Source organism: Phycodurus eques, chromosome 21, assembly GCF_024500275.1.
Source record: "Phycodurus eques isolate BA_2022a chromosome 21, UOR_Pequ_1.1, whole genome shotgun sequence".
NCBI lineage: Eukaryota > Metazoa > Chordata > Actinopteri > Syngnathiformes > Syngnathidae > Phycodurus > Phycodurus eques.
Window position 1 is genome coordinate 16,616,269 of NC_084545.1, and position 27,303 is coordinate 16,643,571.

Below are 27,303 nucleotides of genomic sequence, written 5' to 3' on the forward strand. Positions count from 1 at the left end.
ACCGTCCTCGTCCGTCAGCACCAGCATCTCGTCGCTCTCCTTGCTTCCTTCGAGGTTGCTGAGGATCAGCTTGATGCTAACGTTGGTGAACGGCGTGAGGTCGCGTAGCGTGTGCTGCGGCGCCGCGCCCCGCGCCTCGTACGCCACTTCCTGTCGCTCTTCATCCTCTGCCGCCCCCGCGGGTCGGTAGCGGTACTGCAGCGTCACGTTGTAGCTGTGACAGCGCGTCACGCCATAGCCCAATGAGTCCCAATGCAGCGTCACCTCTTTGGAGCGCAAAGACGCCACCTGCAGGCCACGAGGACCGTGCATCGGCTCTGATGCGTGGCGCGCGGGCACACACACACACACACACACACACACAGACAGACATTATTATTATTATTATCCATCCATCCATTTTCCATACCGCTTCTCCTCACGCAGGTTACGGGCGTGCTGGCGCCCATCCCGGCTATCTTCGGACGAGAGGCGGCGTGCACCCTGAACTGATCGCCAGCCAATCGCAGGGCACATAGAAACAAACAATCATTCACACTTATGGGCAATTTAGAGTCTTCAATCAACCTAGCATGCATGTTTTTGGAATATAGGAGGAAACCGGAGTAACCGGAGAAAAGCCACGCAGGCAGGGGGAGAACATGCAAACTCCGCACGCGAGGCAGGATTTGAACCCGCAACTTCAGAACTGTTAGATGTGCTAACTAGTCTCCACCGTGCCGCCCTATTCTTCTTCTTATTATTATTAGTAGTATTATTGTTGTGTTTATTATGGGCCTACATTCTGGTTTTGCTGATAGTAACAGTCCCCTTGTATGTTGACTTAGAAGATGAATTTGTCCCATGAGAAACTTATAACTCAATTTTCAAGTCGATTTTCCCAGCTGAAATGAAAGGCATCCTGCCTGATGGCATTATTTTTGTTTTTGCAATGGTGATTCTTACCATCATGGTTGCATTTTAAAGGTTCCGTATTTTGCTAAACCACCTTTTACAAGTATTTCGATTGTACCTGTAATATTGTCTCTACGGTGTCGCAGTAAACGTGAAATATTAATTCGTAATTCAAATGGTCCCCGCATTCCTGAGTTGCAGACGTTTTTCTGCCGAGAGACCTGAAATCAGCTCATTGGACTTCCTCCGGCTTATCGACGTCACTTGCGAAAATCTCCGCCTACCTTTCCACTCCCGAGCCGGCGCTGTCGACATAAACGCGACGGAGGCAACCGATCCGAGGAAAGGGTCTTTGGCCAGTTTGGGCTAAATCTGGACAAAGCGGATGCAAAAGTGGCTCAAACACAAGTAGCTGTTAGAGGGGACTTTTCTGGACAGTCAGATGACAAAACCAAGGTGTTGTTTGTAATGAAATGGACACTTTTATACAAGGTCCACATGAGAGAGTCACTCTATGGAGGTCGAAATAGCCGAAATAGGGGACCTTTAACAAAGCTACATATTAGCAAATTAGAGTCGCAAAAGACAATTGTGTTGGAAAACCTTGTTGTTTGAATTTTATCGCGTCCAGTGGTGAGAAGGAACACGCTACAGTCTCCGAATTAAACAAATAATTAAATAAATTGTAATTGTCAGACTAGCTTTAATGCAACATACTTTTTTTGACTTCTACTTAATTATTTGGGGATTTCATGGCATGGGATTTCACTTGTATAACACTTTTCGACCTTCAACGTTCTCAAAGCGCTTTTCGTACTGTCCCCTCATTCACCGAATTCTGATGACGCAGCATCAGGAGCTATTGGAGGTTCAGTATCTCGCTCAAGGACACTTAGACATGGTCACAAGTGCCGAGGGTCGAATCCACACCCTTCGGGTTGAGAGACGACCGGTCTACCACCTGAGGTACACTGCGCCCCATTTTTGTCAAGAAGCATTGACGTCGTTACATTGAGCAACATTCTGCTCGATACTTTTATTTTCATATCAATACATAATTATTGCTTGCGTGAATCTATTTGTTTCACCAATCCAACGGAACTACTAGTGACGTTAGACTCCATTTGAGGGATCGGACGGAGCCGGGCAGTCACATGATCGTACAGGACGTCTCGGCGGCCCCGAAGTTGTCAAAGTGACCAGTTTGTCTGAAAGCTCCTCAAAACAACCGAGAAGAGAGCGATATCTGAATTTGCACTCTTAAATTTTTGTCTGATTGGCATTCAAGCTTTGACCCCCCAAAAAATCCCCCCACAATCCCTGTTGCTCGATAATTGTGTCGTCTTTCACTGACTACAGATTATTTGGAGATGTACTTTTTACTTCTACTTTAGTCAGGTTATTCTGAAGTAACAACTCAATTTGTGGCTTCTCGAGCTTAACCTCTGATCACAAACTTGACGTAAAATCACTTCTACTTTTTCCTGCAGAAAGAACGAATAGAATAGTTTGCTGAATGTGCTTTTTACAGATGCTCATATTCACATCTTCATTTACAAGAAACTGTCACAAGTTGTTGCATATTCAATTTGTTTTCGTTTTTTTTACACTGCATAAATACATTTCATTTCCTTATGTGTTTTAACCGTGCTGCTTTGATTTTAACTCTCTGTTTGAAATAAACAATTGAACTGAATTCAATAATTTATTGATTCCTCTACAAACATGCAAATGTGCTCGTTTGTGTTTATATTTAATGTTGCTTTTGTTTCTTCTGACATGCCAGTGTGTCGCCTTTGGGCATGTGCACTCAGACACGCATGCACAAATACTCAAGCGCACACACAGACTAGGTATGAAGAATAGGCTTGAAGGAGGGATTACAGTGGATCACATGACAAAAAGCCTTATATCAATCTCACACATTCTGACGATTCCCCTCAACCGTGTGTGTGTGTGTGTGTGTGTGTGTGCGCGCGCACCATCCTATAATTTGAGTTTGACATTTAAATCAGACACCAAGGGAAAAAAAAGACCTTTTTTGTTTCCAAAAGTACAAAGTTAATCAAGTCCTTCTTCATCATCACACCACTTCCTGTTGCCCTCACACACGCACACACACACACGAATTGATGTGTGTGTCTGTGTGAATGCGCGTGTCCCAGCTGTGTGTCTTTTGTGTGTGTCGAGGACGCGGCTTCCTGTCGCTGAGCTTGTCGCCAAGCTAATTAGCGTGCTATTCACTCGTCTGTGCAGCTGCGAGCACGTCACCTTCATCGCCATCATCATCACCCCCTTCCTCATCCTCATCCTCATCCTCATCTTCATCATCGTATTCGCTACTTGCTGTTGACATGCTGTGAGAGCGTCGATCTTACAAGAAAGACGTAAGCAGACATGCTAATGCTAACATTTTTTGATTTTGTATTTTTCTCATTTTATTGCTAATTGTTGTTCACTACATATTAGAGAGTGACACTGGAGCGGATGTTGACTCCCGCTCGATCCCGCTCCCTCCCAATCCATCCATCCATTTTTTTCCACTTATCCGAGGTCGGGTCACAGGGGCAGCGGCTTAAGCAGGAAAGCCCAGACTTTCCTGTCCCCAGCCATTTCGTCCAGCTCCTCCGGGGGGGATCCCGAGGCGTTCTCCGGTGAGCCGGGAGCGTAGTCGTTCCAGCGTTTCCTGGGTCATCCACAGGACCTCCTCCAGGTGGGACGTGCCCGGAACACCTCACCGGGGAGGCGTCTGGGAGGCATCCTAACCAGATGGCTGAGCCACCTCATCTGGCTCCGCTCGATGCGGAGGAGCAGCGGCTCTACTCTGAGCCCCACCCTCTCTCTAAGGGAGAGCCCGGACCCCTGCGGAGGAAACTAATTTCGGCCGCTTCTATCAGCAATCTTGTTGTTTGATTCGGGACCCACAACCCTTGACCATAGGTGAGGGAATGAATGTAGATCGACTGGTAAATTGAGAGCTTTGCCCTTTGGCTCAGCTCTTTCTTCACAACGACAGACCGATGCAGAGTCCGCATCACTGCTGACACTGCACCGATTTACAGTCTATAGGCAAGTCTGAATTCAGAGTTGCGTGCCTTCAGTGCAGTACCGTGTTGTGCTACAACATGCCGGGCGGCAGCACTGAGCTCTATTGGAAGACATGGAGCTTAATTAAGAGCAAAAAGAATAGGCAGAGAAGGCCCTCAACTAAGCTGCAGTAAAATTGCTTCTTCTCACAGGGCAGAGAAAACATATGTCTGTGTATTGCTGATCTGTGTGAGTTAAAGAAGCAGTTGTTTGAAGGTTTGCAATTACTATAACATCCATGCTATTATACATTCGCCCATGTATGGCGTTTTGTGTGATGTGTTGGCATGAAGCTAGCGGTCTTTCGTTAAGACAAAATGATATGGTTTGGTTAAAATATACAATATACAACAACAATATACAAATACTTAACTGGGCATGAACAATTAAGAGCTTGACGCAAGCATGCTGTGCCTCTTATTTGGAGGGCTGTCACTTTCTTCCAAGTGATGTTATACGATCGTCTCCCATTTCTTGACAGTGAGAGTGACAACAGGCGCTACGGAATAGTTTTAAAAGTCTCTAAAGTTGAAAGCATGTGGGAGGGGTGAAAGTACATCAAAATGTTTTTATATCTCAACCTATCGCGGGCGGACGAGTCTGGAACATCAGCCACCCCCCGATACGCGAGCACGGGTTGGCTGTAGATATACGCAGACATACAGTACTTAGATCGAGTCTTCACAGAGACAGTGATGTGTATTTAAATAAAAGAAAGTATATAACGCGAGATGAGAAGTTACACGTAAAAGGTTGCAAATCAAAGCAATGAAAGTGGAGAAGAGGAAGAAATAAAAGGTCTAAAAAGCTTTCAAATGTTAGCAGAACGAGTCGAGCGTGAAAATGTGATGTGAAAAAAGAATCAAAGTGAAATATTGATATGAAATATTCTAAAAGCCTCAACAAACAGCACACACACTTTAATGGATGTTTACAAGCGCGCGCACTCACCTGTGTATGTGCGTGTGCTTTCTTTTCAAAGTGCTTCAAATGTTTTACTTTGAAAAGACTCACTTTGACTTCCCACACAAGTGTCAGCTCTTTTGCATGCCAATTAAAAATAAACACACACAAACGTGCCCACACATGCGCACGCACACACACACACACACACACAAACACACACGCACACACACTATCAGCCATACTTTGGAATCATAACTTGAGTGTAATTATTGTTTATTTTCCTCTTGTACCAAATTGCATCAAATAATAATAATAATAATAATAATAATGATAAGAAGAAGAAGAAGAAGAATTGTGGCGTCGCACTGAGTCCCTTCACTGGGCTTTAAGTCACAAAGCTTGTATGATGGACACATTTATTTATTATTTAACACACACGCGCACACACACATACACCGATTGCATAATTGATGTGCAGTAATATGAATAAATAAAAGTGACTTGATGACAGACGAATGTTGTCAGAGCGTAAATCATCTCACTGAGTGTGTGCGTGTATGTGTGTTGTGAGGGACCCAGGCTGTCAATTATGAGGGGCAGTTAGGGACATTATTCAGGATTAGCTCTCACACTTACAATTCAAATGCTTTCACACCGACACAAACGACTGAAAGGCTCTCATAGCACTACTCAAACACTCTCATACGCACGTGTCTTGCTCTCATTAACACTACTCAAATGCTCTCATTGATACTACTCAAATGCTCTCATTGACACTACTCAAATGCTCTCATTGACACTAGTCAAATGCTCTCATTTGCACTCCTCAAATGCTCTCATTGACACTACTCAAATGCTCTCACACACGCGTCTTGCTCTCATCAACACTACTCAAATGCGTTCACGCGAGCACGTCAATCACATTCTCGCACACAACACTAGCATTCATGAGTTCATGTCAACCCTGCTCACACGTGAATAGTGTAAATCTTTTATGAGGTAGTTCAATTCAAAAAGTGAAATTATAGAAATGCATTGCACACTGCATATGTATTATTTTGATGACTATAGCACATAGCAAATAAAAAGGAATCCCCATATTGAGAAACTAAAATATAACATCAAACGAAATAGTGAATTAATTCAAGAAATAAAGTGACTTTAATGTAGAAATAAGGCTGGAATTTGCTCTCTGAAAAGTACTTCAGTGTTTAATCACTTTTAATCACGTTTAATCACAAAAACTTTTCAACTATATTCTAATTTATTGAGATTTATCTATATTTAAAAAAGTCATGAAATATTTGACTCTGACTGTGTGTAGTCTGGAGATTCACAACGACAATTCAATTCCTCCGTTCCCTTTGGACACCTCATTTGGTACACCGGCGCAGGGGGGCTTCAACGCGACAAACCGGCCGTCCTGCCTGCAAGGAACCGAATACGTTTCAGATTGTAACCCAGCGGTGTCGAAACTCTGTCTTGAGTCCAGGAGTAAACACACGTCCGCTGCGCTTTAGCCCGAAAGGCACATTTATTCGGCAGCATCCGCGACCGAATAACGGCGTCTCGCTCTTGATAGACGAGCCAGTCTAGCCCTACGTCATACACGACACGGCTTCTGATTGGCCGACCATTACGTCGTATCCTACAGCACTTACACATTAAAAGCAGCCATTTTACATCAATGAGGAAAAGCGTTATTGTAACACAATAATCAACAAATATATATGTATGTACTATACAGTATAATGCTATGTAACGCTACTGCTTAAGTTAGGCTTACTATTATACTTTATGGTTATTGGTCAATGCCATATTTTATTTTGAAACCACTTCCTTTTCAACTCATAAATACATGCTCACATAGACATGTCAAATGTTTGCACACGTACACCTCAAACACACTTGCATAAACATGTCAAATCTATTCACATACGATCCTCAAATCCATTCATAAAATATACTAAGATCTTTTCACATTTCCATCTCAAATGCTCGCATACATACTTGTGGAAAAAAAAAATCTTGGGAGATTTATTTTAAAATGGTCAATCTCTCTCTCTCTCTCTCACACACACACACACAAACACACATACACCAAACCCACACCCACTCACACACACGCGCACGCAGACTCACTCCCAAAGGTACATTTGTTTATGGTTACAGATAGTCCTGTGTGGTGGAGCTAACAAGAGAGGAGGCATCAAACTTGTGCAACAACTGGACAACATTCTCCACTGAGACTCGTCTGCGAGCGTGCACGTGTGTAAGTGTGTGTGTATCTTCATAAGTGTGTGTGTCTTAACGAAGATAAATAATAAGGGATTGTTTAAAAAGATCAACAACAATAATCAAACACTTGACAAAACATACAAGTCCAACACCTCACGAGCTGCAAACACACACACACACACATACACACACACACCGCAGCCATTAGTGGCTAATGAGCTTTGCGCTAGCACAGCCTCATATGGCTCTCCATTTTAATGAGATGATCACTAACAGTTAGCGACCTGATGAGCTCGGCTAACTTGCTAGCAGCCTTCGCTAATCTTGCTAATACCATGACAGCGACCTTAGCTAATGGCGCTAATGACGCTAATAACGCCTTGTTGCGGTAAATAAATAGTACAGCTACATTTAACAAAATATATTTTATGAAATAATTGGTTAATTAAAGAGAATTTAAATGATTGTAAATTGTAATAAAGTTTAGTTACTTATATTTCTTTAAATTGAACTCACCTAATTAAATAATTGGTTAATTGCAAAATAAAAACTACAGACACCTTTATTTGATCAAATAATTAGCTAATTAATGTTAATTAAATACGTTGTAAGTTACAATAGAGGTTTCCCTAAAAAATAATGCTTTGGAGATGCGAGGATTCCGCCCGACGTCACTGCCAAAATTTCACGTCCACATTTTTGATGAACCTCATGTACGAACGTGCCGGCACATCTGTCCCTTTCAAATTCAAATGTGTCCCTGAAAAGAAGGTACTTATAGCCAATGTAAGCTAATGTACCGACAGGCTAGCTGCTGGCACTCACCTGCGCATTTGGTGCGGGCGCGCAGCGGCGGCCCGGGCTTTCCCGTGCCCCCTTCCAGGGGCCTGGTGAGCAGCACGCTGATGTGGTACTCGGTGTCGGGGTCCAGGTGGCCAATCTTATGGGTGGCCTTGTCCACCGGCGTCGTGTCGATCAGCATGCCCGACGTGGTGCGGTACTCCACCTGAAATGCGACATAAACGCAAATGTAGGCTAATGAGCTAATGCTAAAAACACTGTTAACACACTACTCCCTAAATGTTTATGACATTGGGTGAAATTTCAGAAGAACCTAAAATGAACTCTAACCTTTACAGGTCAACTTCATTTGTCCTTCTGTAAACCTTTGAATGTTTCACTACTTCTGGTGCTCCTGCTACAGTTTAACAGATCACCAACAGTCCTCAAATGAGAAGCTGAAGTTTCCTTTTCATTCTTTAATTTGGGGATCATTGTAAAAGTACAACAACATCAAAATATTATGTTATCTATCTCTAAGATGATTCACAACTGAGCACACATTCACATACCAACATAAATGTTGCATATTAAAAATGATATAAATGGCTCTGCTAACCTAATGCTAACATCTATGGTCAATTGAATGGGAATGCTCATGTTAGCGTACGAATGTATTAATTATTGTAACCTCTTGTTATCTACTATAACGACAACATTCTCAAATATAAAGTACAATACCTGGACGTAAAATAAGACTGAAAGGCAAATGCTTTCGGCCATATAGCGAGGAACAACAGAATACATATAACTAGCTTTCCTGCTATCTGTGGCTCTCTGACTTCCTGTTGTCTGGACCCTGACTTCCTGCTACACAAACATGCTAGAAAGGCAACATGACTTATTATAAATGCCGTTGTAAAACTAACACTACAAACGCAACATCTCAGTACTTTTTGCACACTTTTCCCCTGTTTGACAATAAGGAGCTGAATTGCAAAATTCACAACAGGTTTGTTTTTTTTTTGTTTAAATTCCAAGAACATCCACCTTTCTGCCTTTCAGTGACTCCTCCAATCTCTTCCGATAAATGTCCAGGTTGAATTCGAGTTGGCTTTTAAAGAGTCGTCTTCATCGCGCTGTTGACCTCATGAGATCAAAACGACGCCTAACAATTAACTGTATGAGGCTTCAAAAGCCTCATACCAACAGTATGAAGCTTCAAACAGGAAGTGGCCACTAAGCTTACTGTCACAAAGTGTCATCAGCAGAGACTGGAGGAGTCACAGAAATGTATAGAAGTGGACAACACTGGAAATTAAAAAAGGAAACAACTATTGGGAATTTTTATGCAGTGGACCTAGGTAGTTCCAAAATGTCCACTGAAAATCCTGTTGACGAATCATTCGGAATGCAGCGATAATTTTGAATTCCTGACTCCAGAATCACTTCATAACCGTTCAGCTCCCTGTCGTCGAACAGCAGGCGCAAACCTTTTGTATAGAGAACCTCTCTCACGCTTGACATCCACTTTGTGCCGCCAGTATGCTCCGCCCCAAAACCCCAACCCATGCGCCCCGCTTCCGCAAGTCTCCGTTCACCTCGCGCTCCACGATGGGACCGTCTCCGTTGATGGAGTTGGCGTTGAGCTGGATCCACAAGTAGGTGGCGCCCACCGCTGTCAGCTGAGGGGGGGCGATGGGCACGGGGGGCTCTGAGGGACACAGACGACCCGGGTGAGTCTCACGCACACACGCGTGCAGACACACAAGCAGACTTACATGATGTCTGGTGTCTCTTAATGAGGGAAGGAAGGAAGGAGTTAAAGATTTAATTAATATTCGTGACCCTCGGCAAGTCACAGCAGACCTGAAATTTACTACCCACAATCCCCGCTGGTGCTGCTCTACTTCCTCCTGACCCACTTCACTCTCGCACACACACATATACAATATAGTAACAATATGTGTGCAACTGTGTGAGTCAAAAGGCTTCTTTATACTCGCGCGGGCGGCGACCGCGGTGACGTCACTGCCGCTATCCCGCGCACAGTTTGCTTTTATACTCGAGCGCAACCCACACACACAGTTTTGAAAATGTACTGCAGTTCTCCTCCAAGCCGGGGGTGTCGCTACGGCTGGTATGGGCTAGGACACCACAGGGTGGTGTTTCTTCTGCATTTTTTGGCCATTTACGGTAGCCGTTTTTACTTTCCTTTCCCTAACAAGGAACAAAGCAACAACAATGGTGACCGTGGAACAGTGTCTGCTAGAACAAATGGACCTTTATGACCAGATTATATGTTTAATTATGCTGCAAAATCAATCAAGAAGGGGGCGGCAAGGTGGTATGTGGAACCAAGGGGAACGCTCAGTATCATCACAGCATGTGACGAAAACTGACCAATCACGAGAGATGATCTCCGCGGCATTCTATTTGCAGCAACAATTTTTGCCCTGTGCGCGTCAAGTGATGCATTGGGCCCAGTTCGTCGGTCACGTGACGCAACGCGGACGTTGTTGGCCGCACGAGTGCGGGAGCATAAAGAGGCCTTAACTATTTGAGTGACAGTTCAATCAGAGTTGAACTGGATTGTGGGATGTGTGTGTGTGTGTGTTGGTGTGGGGGAGGTCATGTGATCAGCAATCACCACTCCCCTTACACACAGAAACACACACAAACACACACACACACACACAAACACACACCTAAAGAGAGCACTTACGTTTGACGGTGAGGTCGGCGTAGGATGACACGCCCACTCCGTGCGCTGATTGGCCAATGCAGCGGTAACGTCCCGAGTCTTCTTTGGTGGTGTTGTCCACGTGAAAGGTTGCCACGTAACGCCGCGAGTTGAGCGGCTTGGTGTCAGTGGCAATTGCGTGACGACCGCTCACACCCTGACAAGCGCGTGACAAACACGGGGGCATCATCATCACCATCGTCATTACCATCATCATCATCACTATCATCACCATCACTATCATCATTATCGTCATCACAGTCGTCATCATTATCATCACCATCATCCACATCATTGTCAAGATCATCATCATCACTTTCATCTGCATCATCATTATCATCATCATCAACACCATCATCATCGTCACCATCCTCATCGTCATCATCAGCAACATCGTCATCTTCGTCATCATAATCTTCATCATCATTGTCATCATTATTATCATTATCATCATCATCGTCATCCTCCCCCCCCCTACACGACCTGACCTACCTGCAGGAAGAGGCGCAAATTGCTGCGAGGGCGACCGCTCACCGTGCACGCAAAAATGGCCGCCTGCCCCGCGTTCACCTCCACGCCTTTGATGTGGAGGAAGTGAGGGGCGCTCGCTGAGCACAAACACACACACACACACACACATTAACATGCAGCTACTTATATTTCTTTTGACAGTGACGCTAACTTTAAAGCTAGCAATGCTAAAGCTAATCGCATTCACAATGTTCATGCTAATGACGTTAAAGGTAACAAAGTTAGCGATGACAATATTAAAACTAACAACAGCAAAGCTTTCAACATTAAAGCTAACAATGATAAAGCTAACAATGCTGAAGTTCAAAATGTAATGGCTACTTGCTTATCCAATCAAGAGGAGGCGGAGCCTACTGTACTTACTGCATTGGTGTCCTTGCAGTGAGAGGTCTTTGATGGCCACGCCTCCTCTTTGCCCATTGCTGACCGCCTCAAACGCCACCTGGCAATCAATCAGACAACAGTGTCACCATAGTAACACCAATTGTTTTGTTGCACGTATGTGTTCCGTATGCCCATTCGTCCATTTTGCATGGGGTCCCGGCGGGTCCCGACTAACTTCGGGAGCCAAAGGCAGACTACGCCCGGACTGGTCGCCGGGCGCATGCAGATATGGAAAACCAATCACTTTCCCGTTCCCGCCGCCAGTGAGTGTGAATTGAAGCTTGCCCCCATCGGCCAAATCGGGCCAAACTACAGCATTACTGACTACCACACTCACCATTGCTCTGGACGGTTGACCCCAAGTATTTCAAATCCTCCACCCTAGCCATCTCTTCTCCCTGTAGCCTCACTCTTCCCCCTCCACCCCTCTCATTCATGCACATATATTCTGTTTTACTTCAGTTAATCTTCATTCCTCTGCTTTCCAGTGCATGCCTCCATCTTTCTAACTGTTCCTCCACCAGCTCCCTGCTTTCACTGCAGATCACAATGTCATCTGCAAACATCATGGTCCACGGGGATTCCAGTCTAACCTCACCTGTCAGCCTATCCATCACCACTGCAAACAAGAAAGGGCTCAGGGCTGATCCCTGATGCAGTCCCACCTCCACCTTAAATTCGTCTGTCACACCTACAGCACACCTCACCACTGTTCTGCTGCCCTCGTACATTTTTATTTATTATTCTAACATACTTCTCTGCCACTCCAGACTTACGCATGCACTACCACAGTTCCTCTCTGGGTACTCTGTCATAGGCTTTCTCTAGATCTACAAAGACACAATGTAGTCATTTCGCACTTTCAACAACAACAAGCCGTGGTTCACTGCCAAATGTAAGCAACTTCGCCAAGCTAAGGAGGACGCATATCAAAGCGGGGACAGGGACCTGTATAATCGAGCTAGAAACCAGCTGACTAAAGAAATTAACATTGCAAAGAGGAACTATGCAGCAAAGTTGGAAAAACAGTTTAGCGCTAACGACTCTAAATCAGTCTGACATTCATTCCAATCGCTGACAAATTACAAGCGACGATCCACCCAAGCTGAGAACAATAGCACACTAGCCAACGACTTGAATACCTTCTACTACAGATTTGAAAAGGACACTTTCACACCTCAAACCCATCCGGCCGCACCACCGACCACAATCACACCTCTGACTTCTGCGTTAACCATCCACGAACAGGCTGTGAGATGCATCTTCAAACAACAAAAGATTAACAAAGTGGCAGGCCCAGACCATGTGTCCCCATTCTGCCTCAAAGTCTGCGCGGACCAGCTCGCTCCAGTCTCCACAAAGATCTTCAATAGAGCTCTGGAACTGTGCGAAGTACCATCCTGTTTCAAACGCTCCACCATCATTCCAGTCCCCAAGAAACCTACAATCTCGGGTCTGAATGACTATAGGCCTGTCGCCTTGACATCTGTGGTCATGAAGTCCTTTGAATGTCTCGTGCTGGACCACCTCAAGAGCGTCACAGGTCCCCTGCTGGACCCCCTACAGTTTGCCTACAGAGCGAACAGGTCTGCGGATGATGCAGTCAACATGGGACTTCACTTCATTCTAGAACACCTCGACAGTGGAGGGACCTACGCGAGGATCCTGTTCGTGGACTTCAGCTCAGCGTTCAACACGAGCGGCCGAAATGAGTTTCCTCCGCAGGGTGTCCGGGCTCTCCCTTAGAGAGAGGGCGAGAAGCTCGGTCATCCGGGAAGAGCTCAGAGTAGAGCCGCTGCTCCTCCACATCGAGAGGAGCCAGATGAGGTGGCTGGGGCATCTGATTCGGATGCCTCCCGGACGCCACCCGGTTAGTTGTTCCGGGCACATCCCTATCGGGAGGAGACCCCGGGGAGACAACCCAGGACACGCTGGAGAGACTACGTCCTTTGGCTGGCCTGGGAACGCCTCGGGATCGGGATGAAGTGGCTGGGGAGAGGGACGTCTGGGCGTCCCTGCTAAAGCTACTGCCCCGGCGACCCAACCTCGGATAAGTGGTACAAAATGGATGGGTGGATACAAACTATTTTGCAGACCCCTGAGCTACAACCCGATTGGCGATTAGTGTATAATGTGTGTACTATGTGTGTGTGCAAGTGACCTGGTAGAGGTTTGGCCAGAACGTGGACACGGCCAGCTCCAGCGTCTTCCACGTGTGCTGCTCGGGTCCAGACAAGTTGAACACGGGAAGGCCCAGTGGACTGTCGTTCTCTGCAACAAACACAAACACTCTCAACTCCGTACAGATACGCACACACACGCTCGCTTGCAGAGTGCGCATGTACCTTTGACGTAGACGTTGAGCGTGCTGTCCTGGTAGAACAGGAAGCTGACGCAGTGCGTGTCGTTCTCTTTGAGCGACGCCATCAGCAGACGAGCACGCAGACCGGCGCTGCGACCGGTCGTGTTCACGTACAGGAAGGGGGAGGAGCCTGTGTACAGGAAGTCTCGCATGATTGACAGCTAGCACATCATGTTAACATGTAGCATGCGAACACAGATATGAACAACAAGTAGCTAGGACACGCCCCTTTTGAGGGACGCTAAACGAAGTGTCAAAAGTCTTCAGTGCGTTCCGCGTGTGGACGGCACGAAAACCATCCATCCATCCATCCATCCATCCATTTTCCAAGCCCCTTATCCTCACAAGGGTCGCGGGCGTGCCGGAGCCTATCCCAGCTATCATCGGGCAGGAGGCGGGGTACACCCTGAACTGGTTGCCAGCCAATCGCAGGGCACACATTAACAAACAACCATTCACACTCACATTCACACCTACGGGCAATTTAGAGTCTTCAATCAACCTACCACGCATGTTTTTGGGATGTGGGAGGAAACCGGAGTGCCCGGAGAAAACCCACGCAAGCACGGGGAGAACATGCAAAGTCCACACAGGCGGGGCCGGGGATTGAACCACGGTCCACAGAACTGTGAGGCAGACGCTCTAACCAGTCGGCCAGCGTGGCGCCTACGGCACGAAAACCGAAAGATCAAAACGATGCCGGCACATTGCGCTGCACATAGTTGCGTACAATTCGACAAGGGAAGTGGGAGTAACCTTTCGCGGCTTTTTTTTTAAAAACGTGTATTGATAGCACATGCTTTGGCATTGACAAAAAAGTAAAAATTAAAGTGAAAACTGGTTGAGAAATGAGCATGTTACGACTTCATTTCAATGGCCGTGCATTTGATGGGAACGTCGACCTCCCCAACATGGCTGCCACGAAGGCACATCGGTTAGCCGGGCGCGTCGTCATACCTAGCCATGTGATAGTCAACAACATTTTTTGACGACTTCAACCAGCCAATAAGAAGCCAGACTGAGCTCACATGCAATTGGCTGGAAGCTGCCACACATTCCCCCCCCCACTTTACTGGCCCACGCACACGCAAACACACACACACACACACACACCAGACGTGTGTTGGAGATGTTCGCGTGTTTGCCAGCTGTGTGTTAGTTTGTCTTTATCCCATCTTGGGGACCTTTTGTGGTGCGGGGACCAAAAATCAGCTCCCCATGTGGTCAACCATTTGAAACGAATCCAGTAAGTATTCCGGACATGCCATGTACAGTGTGTGTGGGATGGAATCACCACACACTGGCTTCCAAATGTGCTCGATGACCAGGGGTCATGAGGACACTCGGGCCGGTCGTTTCAAAAGATGCTTTTTAATTGGACGTATGCTACCTACTTGGGCTGGGCGGTATGACCTGAAATTCATATCACAGTGTAAATTGAATCCCTTCACATAAATCGTGATATAAGCTTCAGTGTACAAATTATAATCGAAGCATTTATGAATGTTGTGTCGTGTTGCGTAAAAAGATTTGCTAAGATTGAGCCGAAGAGTTTTTCCTGCATACCGAAGAAAGCTGAAGTTTTGAATTGCAGCAATTAAGCAAGAACAAGTGGAAACTACTGACAACCACCGCATTGACTTTTGACACTTTATATATGCTAAGACATATTTCTGATTTTGCTTTGTTAGCCCTAACCCTTTTCCTCATTCCCCGCTCTCTCGCCGGTGTGCACAGTTGCACGCGGTCGCGGCAGCAGAGCGGCTCAGCGCAGAGAGGATCAGGACAGAGTTAGCTATGTAGCCGCAGCTCGCACAAGCGAGCACTCATTCCCTCAGTCCTTTCTTTCTGAGCAGCTGGGAGTGACTTAGGTGGACGCATGGGTCTTTTAACTAGCTCAGAGCTGGTCATTTTTGTATTTATTTTTTTTTAAACGGCGCTGCCTGGGAGCTCCGTGACCAGACATTCATGAGCCATTTTTATACTGAGAAGGATACGATGACGTCCTCAATAAGTGCTATCGCGATTGGTCGGTTAAGTCTAAATCGGCCGTCCCGATTCTCCTGACGCCCAAAATGAGGAATGCCAACTTACAACTCCCCGTTGAGCAGACATCAGGGTGCAGTTCAGAATCAGAATCAGAATCATCTTTATTTGCCAAGTATGTCCAAAACACACAAGGAATTTGTCTCCGGTAGTTGGAGCCGCTCTAGTACAACAGACAGTCAATTTACAGAACACTTTGGGGACATCAAGACATTGACAAAAAACAATTGTGCAAAAAGATGCAGAGTCCTCTAGCACTTAGAGCAGTTCGAACGACTCATATTGCAATAGTCCGGGCAATGACCATTGTGCAAAGGGCGCTGAGACTTCAAGGAGCGTATGCGGTTTCAAGTGACGAGTCGTGCGATCATCTGGGACAATGTCGGTTGTGCAAATGTTGCAGATACTCCTCAGTCAGTGTGCAAATGGAGCAGATGCTACTCTGGCATGAGTGGCCAGTATATGCAAATAGTGCAGCGTGGCGAGACAACTACAGTTAGTGCACGAGTAATACATAATTGGCCCCACAGAAATGTGACAACGAACTCAAGTCAAAAAATTGCCAGCTTGTTGTAATGGAATTATAGGTTAGGTGTTTAAGAAGTTGATCGCAAGAGGGAAGAAGCTGTTGGAATGTCTACTAGTTCTAGTTTGCGTTGATCGGTAGCGCCGACCTGAGGGAAGGAGCCGGAAGATCCGGTGACCGGGGTGCGGACGGTCCGAGAGGATTTTGCACGCCCTTGTCTTAGTTCTGGCAGCGTGCAAGTCCTCAATGGTGGGTAGGGGGGTACCGACAATCCTTTCAGCAGTTTTGATTGTCCGTCGCAGTCGGAGTTTGTCCTTTTTTGTAGCGGCGCCGAACCAGACCGTGATGGAAGAACACGGGACCGATTCGATGACCGCTGTGTAGAACCGTCTCGGCGGCTCCGGCGGCAGGCCGCGCTTTCTCAGAAGCCGCAGGAAGTACGTCCTCCGCTGGGCCTTTTTGAGGACGGAGTTGATGTCGGTCGCCCACTTCAGGTCCTGAGAGATTGTAATTCCCAGGAACTCGAAGGTCTCGACGGTTGACACAAGGCAGCCGGACAACGTGAGGGGCAGCCGTGGCGAAGGACGCCTCCCGAAGTCCACGATCATCTCTACCGTCTGGAGCGTGTTCGGCTCCGGGTCGCGTCGGCCGCACCGCGGCTCCGGCCGCTCCGCTTCCTGTCGATATGCGGACTCGTCGCCGTCCTCGATGAGGCCGACGACGGCGGTGTCATCTGCAAACTTCAGGAGCTTGACAGTCGGGTTCGCTGAGGTGCGGTCGTTCGTGTCGAGAGAGAAGAGCGGCGGAGAGAGGACACGACCTCGGGGCGCCCCGGTGCTGATGCTGCGTGCGGATGAGGTGGCCTCCCCCGGCCTGACCTGCTGTGTCCTGCCCGTCAGAAAACTGTAAATCCACTGGCAGATGGCAGGCGAGACGCTGAGCTGGAGAAGCTCGGTTGAAAGGAGTTCAGGGATGATGGTGTCGAACGCTGAGCTGAAGTCGCACGCGTCGAAACCTCTCGGCAGGACCCGGAGCCACGACACGGGACCGAGTTTCAACTGCCGCCGTAGCCGATTGAATAGCCAATCGAAGCGTCTGCCACGCTCGTCACTTGCATCCACCGCCATGCGGAACCACATCGCTACTTTGTCCGCATTGTTAAACATGATCCGGACCGGCTGGCGGGTTTCCTTGGGCGGGAGAGGCCATCCTGAATTCCATCGGCTCCCCGAGAGGGTCGCCGACGTTTCGATGTTTTAGCCGAGTTTCAAGACCAGAACTTGAAGCTATATGAAATACATCCAAATGGTGGGTCTTTTTATTTGAATGTATTTGTGCTTTGCCCCCCTTAAAAAGGTGTACTTTGAATTGTATCCATAGAAAATTGGTGAATACAGAATACAGGACCACGGTGGTCATTCGGTGGTGAAGCCCGAGGAGGGCGGCGCCGTTGTCGGGGTGACGTTGGGCGACGCACGGCCGGCGAGCCGCCGGCGTCGGGGCCACGTGGGAGGAAAACACCGAGAATTGCAGGCAGTGAAAAAGCACGAGTGCTTCATCACCTCTTGCGGTGAGCCAACAAACGTTGAAGCTGGAAAACATTTACAACCGCGAAAGCATAAAATGTAATCGCAACACTGGGAAACAATGTCAATAAAAGTTCTATTCGAGGCCAGATCTGTGAGAAGCACTCTCATTTTAGTAACGTGTGTGTATTCTAGATGAACACACCCAAAAAGTTATTTTGACCTCCAGGTCTCTTTGATCCACAAAAGAATTGTGGTAATATCAAACAACACACAGCTAGCGTGTGTGCGTGTGTTTGTGTGTATGTGGGGGAGGGGGGAATAAGGGGTTTGCCTTCAAGCCTCAGTGTGTGTGTGTGTGTGTGTGTGTGCACGCGTGTGTGTTGTGTTGTGTACAGCTGGCAGTGAGCAGATAACAGTCCTATTAGAAATATTAATATAGCCTGAACTCAGCAGAGACACACACATACACACGCGCTCTCATACATTCACAGACACACTCACACACACACACACACACACACACAGTGGAATAAATCAATGAGTGGGTGCAGCAGTGTGACTGACGGAGTAACATTGTGGTTGCCACAGTAATTCACAATGTCAACATGTCAAGTGAATGAAGAAATAAACAAAACAAACAAAAAAACGAATTAGTAAATAAATAAAAATCCCAGTTCTATAGCACATGTTCTTGTTGCGGGTGTGTTGCGGGACTGGTTGCCGTCACGTGTGTGTCACGGCACATAAGGGCGAACTACGGAAAATACCTCAGTCTTCTTTTGTTTTCTTTCTACTTAAGGAATCAACAACAAATGCTTGTCTGAAATGAACAAAAAGTAACCCGTTTATCCATAATTCAACTATAAACAGCAAGCACTCCGCAGCCAGAGTGTGTTTATGTGTGTGCGTGCGTATGTGTGGGAAGGGCGTTCCAGTTGTTCCCAGTGGCAGCAGAGAGGGTGTGCGACACGCTTCAGATTACACTGAATTTGTAACGTTTATAAGAACATTAAGCAACACATCAGCACATGTGTGTGAGCGTGTGTATACGAGTGCGTGCGTGCGTGCGTCTCTGTGTGTGTGTGTCTGTCTGTGTGTGTGCGTGCGAGAACGAGAGCCCGGTTACCATCCAGACGCTGCGATGGGTGAAACGCCGCGAGAAAACTGGCCATACAGTATAAGAAAAACCTTTGACCCCTCCGAGAGCCCATTTCAAGGTATTAAAAGAGCCTTCTGGAAGGATTCCCATGTCTTCACTTTCTCACTCGCACAGTTCTCCAAATAAGAGGCGAAGCATGCGCGCTTCAAGCTGTTTATTTGTGCAGCTGAATTGACTCAAAAACTGACCCATAAAACAAAACACAATTAAACACTCTATATTTAAAACACCAAACTGTTGAATTCAAACCATATCACGTTGTCCAGTAAAAGTCCGCAAGCTTAATACTAACCTACAATGTGAAAGGTAATAGACGGGGGCTAGCGACGACTAGCATCCGTAGATGTGAGAGTAACCCTTGGTGAAGCAGCATTTGGCTGTTTTGCTGAATTCAAATGGAAGAAGATGCCAACAGAAATGAAGTTTGAGCTCGATTGAGCTTTTTGAAAGCACTTTCAAATCATTTTGTAATCATTTATTTGCAGTGTTTGTTCTTTTAGTAAGCCGTCTTTTTTTCTGTACTTTGTTTTTAAAATGCCTTGAAATATTGTACCTTTAATCATGGCAAGCACATTGATGTACAAATGTAAAGAAAGCTGCCGTGCTGAAGGCTTCACACAAGCGCAACTTGACACACACAGAGCAGCAACACCTACAAACAGCATCAACCATACTCACAGGCGTAGCTTCTCTCTGCTCTGTGGGAACAACCGGTATGACTGCAGCTTAGTAGGGCACCTTCTCTGCCTCTTCTACTTGCTCTTAATTAGGCTGCATGTCTTCCAGTAGAACCCAGTGCTGCCACCCAGCATGTTGTGGCACAATACGGTACTACATTGAAGTCACGCAAACCTAAATTCCAATACTGTCAAAACCCCCCAAAAAAACAACTGTGTAGAAATCTGCGATAAAGTGGGCCCTCACTGTATACAAATATATTGATTTATCCGTGTGTCTGTAGTGTCACACATCAAATGTGAAATTGCGATTGCAACATCATAGTGTGTACAAACACTGAAGACCACCATGCACACACAGTAAACACAAAACAACTTTCAACTTGTTCTCAGTGTTGCCGACACTTTGATGTGTGTGCAGGTTTGTGTGTGCCATCTGATTGCCTCCGTTGGCTGCAATTAGTAACACACACACCCACCCACACACACACACCAAGGTGGGTGTGAGAAGAAAGGCGAGCAGGACATGAATCAGAGGAAGGAGGACAGTAAGCACGTCCACTCTGTGTGTCCTCGCTCACGTTGTCTCCTACGTGATTGGCTGCCTGATTTAAGAGCGGCAAGTTCTCATTCGTCAGCAGAGTAACCTCGGAGAGCATGTGACAAACAGCGTCTCTCTCACACACACACACACACACACACACACACACACGCACGCGTGCGCGCGTTGTGTTGTGTGCAGCCGAGTGAAGTGTGCGTCCATAAGTCAGAGGAGAAAGTGTTGCGAGATAAGAAAAGCTGCAGATTGTCTTTGTGCTGCATTCAAGTGCAACTTGAAAAAACACGACAAGACAAAGCTCACATTGCCTGCTTCGAGAAAATGTGCACGAGTGGGTGTCCCGGTGCACAGCTGTCATTTTCCACACAAAAACGATGCACGACGTTTACTTCTATTTAATTATGATTAATTGCAGTCCGCTCGAATCGCTGGTGCCACTAGGTGTCAGCAATGAGCTCTGCTCTGACCTCCACCTCTACAACAACACACAGCAGAAGTGGCATCTGTAAAACCGACGTTGAATTTTGTGAGAAGTTGAGAGCGTCTCATATGAAAGGCGAGCCGCTCTTTGTCCTGGCTAGTAAGACAATTCAGCACCCTAGTTCAACAGCTGTGTCCTACTAGTAACTTTTTTCAACTACCGAGTTCCACTACCGTATGACATTTCTGCGCACTAGGGGCTATATTGTCCCGTTGGCGAGCAAGTCTGTACTTCCCGCGCCTGTCTTGCTTACGCCAACTCGCAAAAATGACCTCTGACCCCCGCATACCCGGCCAGTTTGCCCGCAACGGCTTGAGAGGCGTGCCTCATTGAAGTCTGCAGGTGGGTAGAATTCCCGGAATGTGGATTTTTTTCGGAGACGTGGGAAAGCCACTCGAAGACTATGTCACACGTTGAATGTGAGCTTAACCCTCGGAGAGGAAACGGAAGGTAACGGTCGCCTGTGAGACGACAGCGCCGCTCGTCTAACAGGCTAAGCGGCGTGTGTTTTGGTGTTCTCCTCTCGCTCTATTACATATTGTACAATATATGCGATTGACACATAATACTGTGCTTATGAGTGAACGCCTTTGGAAGGCCACCATTAAGAATGTGAGGAGCCAGCTGTTGATCAGCGTTGCCCAGGAACCATACTAGCGCCACACACGGGGGCGCGTCACTTCAATGACGAAGATATATATCAAATATGGACTAAATGATTCCGACTCTAACACACCTTCGTGTCATCAAGATGAGTGCAGACAAACTCCCGAGCCGCCGTGCAGCACGTTTGAAAGGAAAGTGACGCTCGCCGCACGTGCGCGGAAATCATTTCATTCATATGGCAGGACACGTTGACGTTCAATAGGACGGGGGCACGACACGGCCGTCGAGCGGCCGCTCGGAGCACGCGAGCCGATCAAAACGTGCAATATGATGTTTCACCTTCCCGGGGCGATGGACTTTCTACGGCCTGTGGAGCGCGCGAGAGGAAACCCGCTTAAGTCTTAAGAATAAGAATAAGCGCAGGCCAGATACAGTATGAGAGGGAATGGCCTCATTTTAGGGTGACTCCACCCAAAGGGCGCACATGGGCAGAATGGGCGCAGAGGGAAAAGCGCTGAGTTGCGCACCTTTTCTGACTGAAGCGTACGGGAGAATATGCCCGAGTAGAATAGCTACGTTACTTGTGAGACGAAAAAATGTGCACTAGTTGACATCTGCACACTATTAGTACGGAACACTTTTGCCTCACTTGTAACATGTTCTACGAGAGCAGTGGTTCTTAACCTGGGTTCGGTGAGGCAGTCGCTGGGGTTCGACGGAGGACTCGACGCACACCGCGTGTGCGTGCGTGCTTTATCCGTAAAAGCCTTTTTCCACTGCATTTGGAATGCGTTGTTCATGCCGTTCAAAACGCGAGGGAGCGTCAACATTGCGGCGCTGCGCCTCGAGTTGAAATGCTTTGTTCTTTTTTCAACTCTCTTTATTTCACAGCATTTCAACGACTGACTCGAGTAGCACTGCTGTGCCGTCAGACAGCGCATCCAATAAAAAACATCCATCCATCCATCCATTTTCTGAGCCGCTTCTCCTCACTAGGGTCGCGGACGTGCCGGAGCCTATCGCAGCCGTCGTCGGGCAGGAGGCGGGGTACGCCCTGAACCGGTCGCCAGCCCATCGCAGGGCACATACAAACAAACAACCATTCGCACTCTCCTGCACACCTACGGGCAATTTCAATGAACCTAGCGTGCATGTTTTTGGGATGCGGGAGGAAAGCCACGCAGGCACGGGGAGAAAATGCAAACTCCGCACAGGCGGGGCCGGGGATCGAACCCCGGTCAGACGCTCTAACCGGTCGTCCACCGTGCCGCCCAATAAAAAACAGCCCACCAAATTTGCTCTCACCAATGAAGCCTTTTCAAGGATTGTAGAAATCACAAAGAAACGGGACAGACTTAGTTGTGCATTTTAACAACAAAGTCCATTCCTCTGATATGAGAGTGGCACTTTTACCAAAGGGGAATGGCAACGGCAAAATTCACATTCACTTACTGTAAATTTGCATTGAATTGAATTTTTTATTTTTTATTTTTTTGTGTGAAATTCATGTTTTGTTGGTTTTGTTCTTTTAACACAGTGATTTTGTGTGCAACTGATGCGTGGTTCATTTTGTGCGTGACCTGGATGACTGAGAACCTCCACAGACAAGATACATACCCGTTTTGAATTTGAAATAAACCGTGCTTTATTTTTCAAATGAGGAAGGGTTCCGTGCACTCGGGATGAAACTGGTGGGGTTCCGTCCCTCCAACAAGGTTAAGAACCACTGTACTTGAGTGCAGTAATGTCATACAAAAAAAACATTACGAGTAAAGCACAGTGGTTATACTAGTGTGCTGAATTGTCTTACTAGTCAGGACAAAAAGCATACTCGTAGACGGACCTTGAGCTGGTTATCCAACGACAGTGTAACCCGAAAGGTTCTTAACCTGAGGTCATGTTTCCCATTGAAAATTCAATTCAATTCATCCGTCCCAGCCCCAAAATGACGTTATACTTACACAGTGATTCAAAAAAGGTATGTGCAATATAGAAATAAGTGAAAACCCACTACTGTGAAGAAACACTCAACACGAAATAAACATGCTAAGTTTATTGCTCATTCACTTTAACTTAGAGAGGAGGAGGACTCCAGTTCCTCAATGAAGAAGCACCTTCTTCCATAATAACGTGGGAACGTCTGATTCAGGTGTTGGGTTTTTTTGGCCTGTTTTTTTTCTAATTCATTGGTTGATTTTGACACGAGAAAGTGATTCAAGGACGTTTTTTTTTTTTTCGAGAAGAAAAATCTGAAAGAGGGACGTCGCATTACGGCGTGGCGCGGAGCAGACTTGCAGCAAGGCGTTCACGCACTCTGTTTGTAAATTATCGTCACCCAGCGCGAGTAGAAGCACAACAGAGCCTTCTGTTCGTCCGTACCAAGAACTCAAATATCATGAAGTCATTAGAGAGCATTTTTCTACGAAAATATTGGACGGAACCCGAATTGTATGTATTCGTAAACCGAGGTTCCACTGCACATGGAATAAATGCTCGATTGGCTTTCCAACGTCACATGACAATTTGAAACGGTTCAGAGGTTCCACAAGGTTCCCTGAGGGACACCAGACACGACGCGGTACCTGCTGGCATCCAGGCGTCGGCGCCGGACGCTCCGTCCTGAGGCGGCAGTCCTTGCTCCCAGTCCAAGTCGTCTTCTTTGGATTGGACCAGATTGCAGTCCGGACCTTGTCCAAACAGACACGCTGAAAAACACACACACACACATAAATGCTCAGGCCAACTCGGGGGAGACACTGAGCAAGCTACAATTGGCTGACAAATTTGTTCTCACTGTTTCAAAAATGTCCTGATGATTAGGGCAAAATGATTCATCAATATTTTGATTGATAGTAAAATCCTGATGAATAAATACTATTATTATTCACTGATTTCCAAATGAGTTTTGAGTGAGCTACCAAAACTCAACTTTAAATATAACTTAAAAGAATAACCAGAAATAAATCTGTCACAAAATAATACTCGTAAAAATACCACACAATCTCCATGCGCTCCTGTAAAATGGCACAAAAGCAAACTTCTCAAGAACCTTTTGTCTCCAGAGTTGTGCGTTTGCTGCAGTTTGCGGACGACAAATTTGGTTTTTGGACAGCATTCAGAGTACTCGGTCCGGCGCCATTGGCACACGCGGGAGCTTCCGCCTTGCAACGCGTGTCCTCAACGTGTCCCACTGAGGACACGCGTTGCGGTGGTGCTGGCTAAATGTGCTGGCACTTTTTGGGCTCCTTTGCTCCTTTCTCACTTGATGGAAGCACACTTCAAGCCCGAACGGCAACTGATTCCGATTGGTCGTGTGGCCTTGGGCTGCAGACGCGACGACAGCGTGACAAACTCGGTTCGACAACTTGAAGCCAAAAGTCTGGGGATGACGGAAGTCGTCCTGCGTTTTTTCTCAAGCGATCGCTACACTTTCTGCTTTTGCCACGTTTTCAATCACCGGCTCACGCCACACGTTTTTGATCAGACACATCACACGCTTGCTGCAGCTGCACGTCACGCTGCTTTTACAGCGCAGGAACTCGCGTGTTTAATGATTAGAATGTTTTTATGATTGTGAGAAGCCAAAATTGAAATCGGGATCAAAATTCGATGAATCGTCCAGCCCTGACTGACTGTGTCGCTGAATGTCTTCAGTGTGGTTTTAAATGTCAAAATCCAAATCACCTTTGTTGTCCAAGCACTGTATGTTGAAAACACACAAGACATTTGTCTCCATAGTTGGAGCCACTCTAGTACAACAAAAACTACATTTAGGACATAAACACATACTGTCAGTACAGACAGTCATTCAACAATATAAAGTGTCCAGCAGTGCGGCGATACAAATGGGAAAATGGCGCAGAGAGTCGTCAAGCAAATGAAAGTGACCAGCACTGCCGATCAATGGCCAGTGTTGGGAAGATGACTTTGGAAATGTACATGATTCCAATTACGAGTTACCCTGTTGAAAATGTCTATTTCAATGACTTTCTCAAAGTAATTATACCTAATTACATTTGATGACATTTTGATGTCTTTTCTTAATTGCTCATGAATGCATCAACAGCATCCTTGGATGTTTCCTCTGAAAATGGGGATGAAAAGCACAGATCCTTATTTTGGAATTAACCACATATTTGTTCTTTACACAAATAATAAACTGATAACAAAACATGATCCAATCTAATTGTACAAAAATGTGCTTGTTGCATTCTATGTGGAAAACGTACCATGTTGACCGCGTGACAAATATGCACAAGACAATATGGTTTCACACATAAGTGAACGTTCGATAAAATAAAATAAAAAGTCCAAAACTATAAAGTGGAAAGTGTTCAAAAGTCAATGTTCTTTTATGCGTTCAAAAGTGTAACTATGACTCTAACCTTTTCAAAATCTCAGACAAACTAATCTTCAAGGTCATATTCGGAAAAGTATGTCATGTTTGAGACTGAGGCAGAATGGCACATCACCAGAGAGGGCCAATCAAAAATGTCGGCTTTAGAAGGAGGAAGGAAGTTACATCAGAAAAAAAAAAAAAAGTGCAATAAAATTAAATCAGGGCTTTTGTGGCAATATTTCAAATGTAACTAAAGCTTTAATTCATGGAAACCTCCATTTGGAATTGCAATTTTGCAAAAATGCAATTTTCTCCCAATAATGTACTGCATTAAAATGACATACATTTTCTAATTCAATTACATAATCTCCATCCATCCATTACATCATCTCATTGCATGTAATTAGTTGCTATCCAACACTGTCAACAGCAGGTATGCAAACAATGCAGTGACAATGCATAGGGGAATAAAGGTTACAAATATCTTCAAGGTCTTTCAATGTCCTCATTGTGTCTTTAAATGTCTTCACTACGTCTTTCATTGTCCTTACTGGGTGCAGTTTCGTCTTCAGAGCAGCCTGTTAGTCGACAGGAAATGAAATCAAGACCGAGCCCCCATTGTCCCTTCAACACACGCACACAAACACACACACACACACACACACACACGTCCATGTCACATACCATTCCATGTTGCAACGCGTATGTTGTCAGAATAATGACAGTGAACAGAAACACACCCTCAGGACACACACTGTGTGTGTGTGTGTGTGTGTGTGTGTGTATGTGTGTGTCTGTGTGTGTGAGAGAGTGATATTTCCTCATGTGCAATTCAGCTGATCAATAAGTTTTTACCACTGACGTAAGATCAACGGTCATCAATGATTCTTAGGACTTGTTCTGACTTTCCCATCATCCTTCACTTCCCGAAAACCACGTGCCTCCACCGCAACCATTGAATGCCACGCCCCTAATGATGATGTTGTTTTGTTGATTTTTGTGTGTGTGTGTGTGTGTGTGTGCGCGCGCGCGCAGGTGGTCAACTTGGATGCTTGCATTGCTATGGAAACCAATGTGAACACATCGAAAGGTAACACAAACAACATAACTTTAGTGTATTGATATATATACTAGTGGAAGGAATCACACCTGACAATCAATACACAATGTCTGACACACACACACACACACAAAGCGAGGGAGAAGAGAGAAGGTAAAAAGGAGGCAGGAAGAGTTTGTGCGTCAAAATTTCAGGAAGCTGACTTTTCCTTCCTGTCTTTGTTTGTCCATCACACACACACACACAGACACACACACACACACACACTAATTAGCAGTGTGAAACCAGGCTTGTCTAATGTGTATTATCTGGTGTCAGACAATGTGTGCGTTTGTTATTAGCCTCACAGTTATCCGTTAGCATGTTGTGCTAAAGTAAACCCTGCAAAATGATTGG

At 46.2% G+C, this 27,303-nt stretch overlaps 1 protein-coding gene across 3 annotated transcripts in view; it reads right to left on the reverse strand.

The window, feature by feature from the left end:
- Positions 1-27,303, reverse strand: part of LOC133396772 (receptor-type tyrosine-protein phosphatase mu-like) — a 72,459-nt gene that overhangs the window by 31,285 nt on the left and 13,871 nt on the right. For all 3 annotated transcript variants that reach the window (XM_061666954.1, XM_061666953.1, XM_061666952.1), the window contains exons 2-10: positions 24,091-24,213; positions 13,909-14,055; positions 13,725-13,834; positions 11,543-11,621; positions 11,141-11,256; positions 10,631-10,805; positions 9,507-9,619; positions 7,951-8,131; positions 3-317 (exon numbers count right to left, since the gene is read on the reverse strand). In XM_061666954.1, coding sequence (XP_061522938.1) covers positions 3-317; positions 7,951-8,131; positions 9,507-9,619; positions 10,631-10,805; positions 11,141-11,256; positions 11,543-11,621; positions 13,725-13,834; positions 13,909-14,055; positions 24,091-24,213 — 1,359 coding nt within the window. The remainder of the gene's footprint in view (positions 1-2; positions 318-7,950; positions 8,132-9,506; positions 9,620-10,630; positions 10,806-11,140; positions 11,257-11,542; positions 11,622-13,724; positions 13,835-13,908; positions 14,056-24,090; positions 24,214-27,303) is intronic.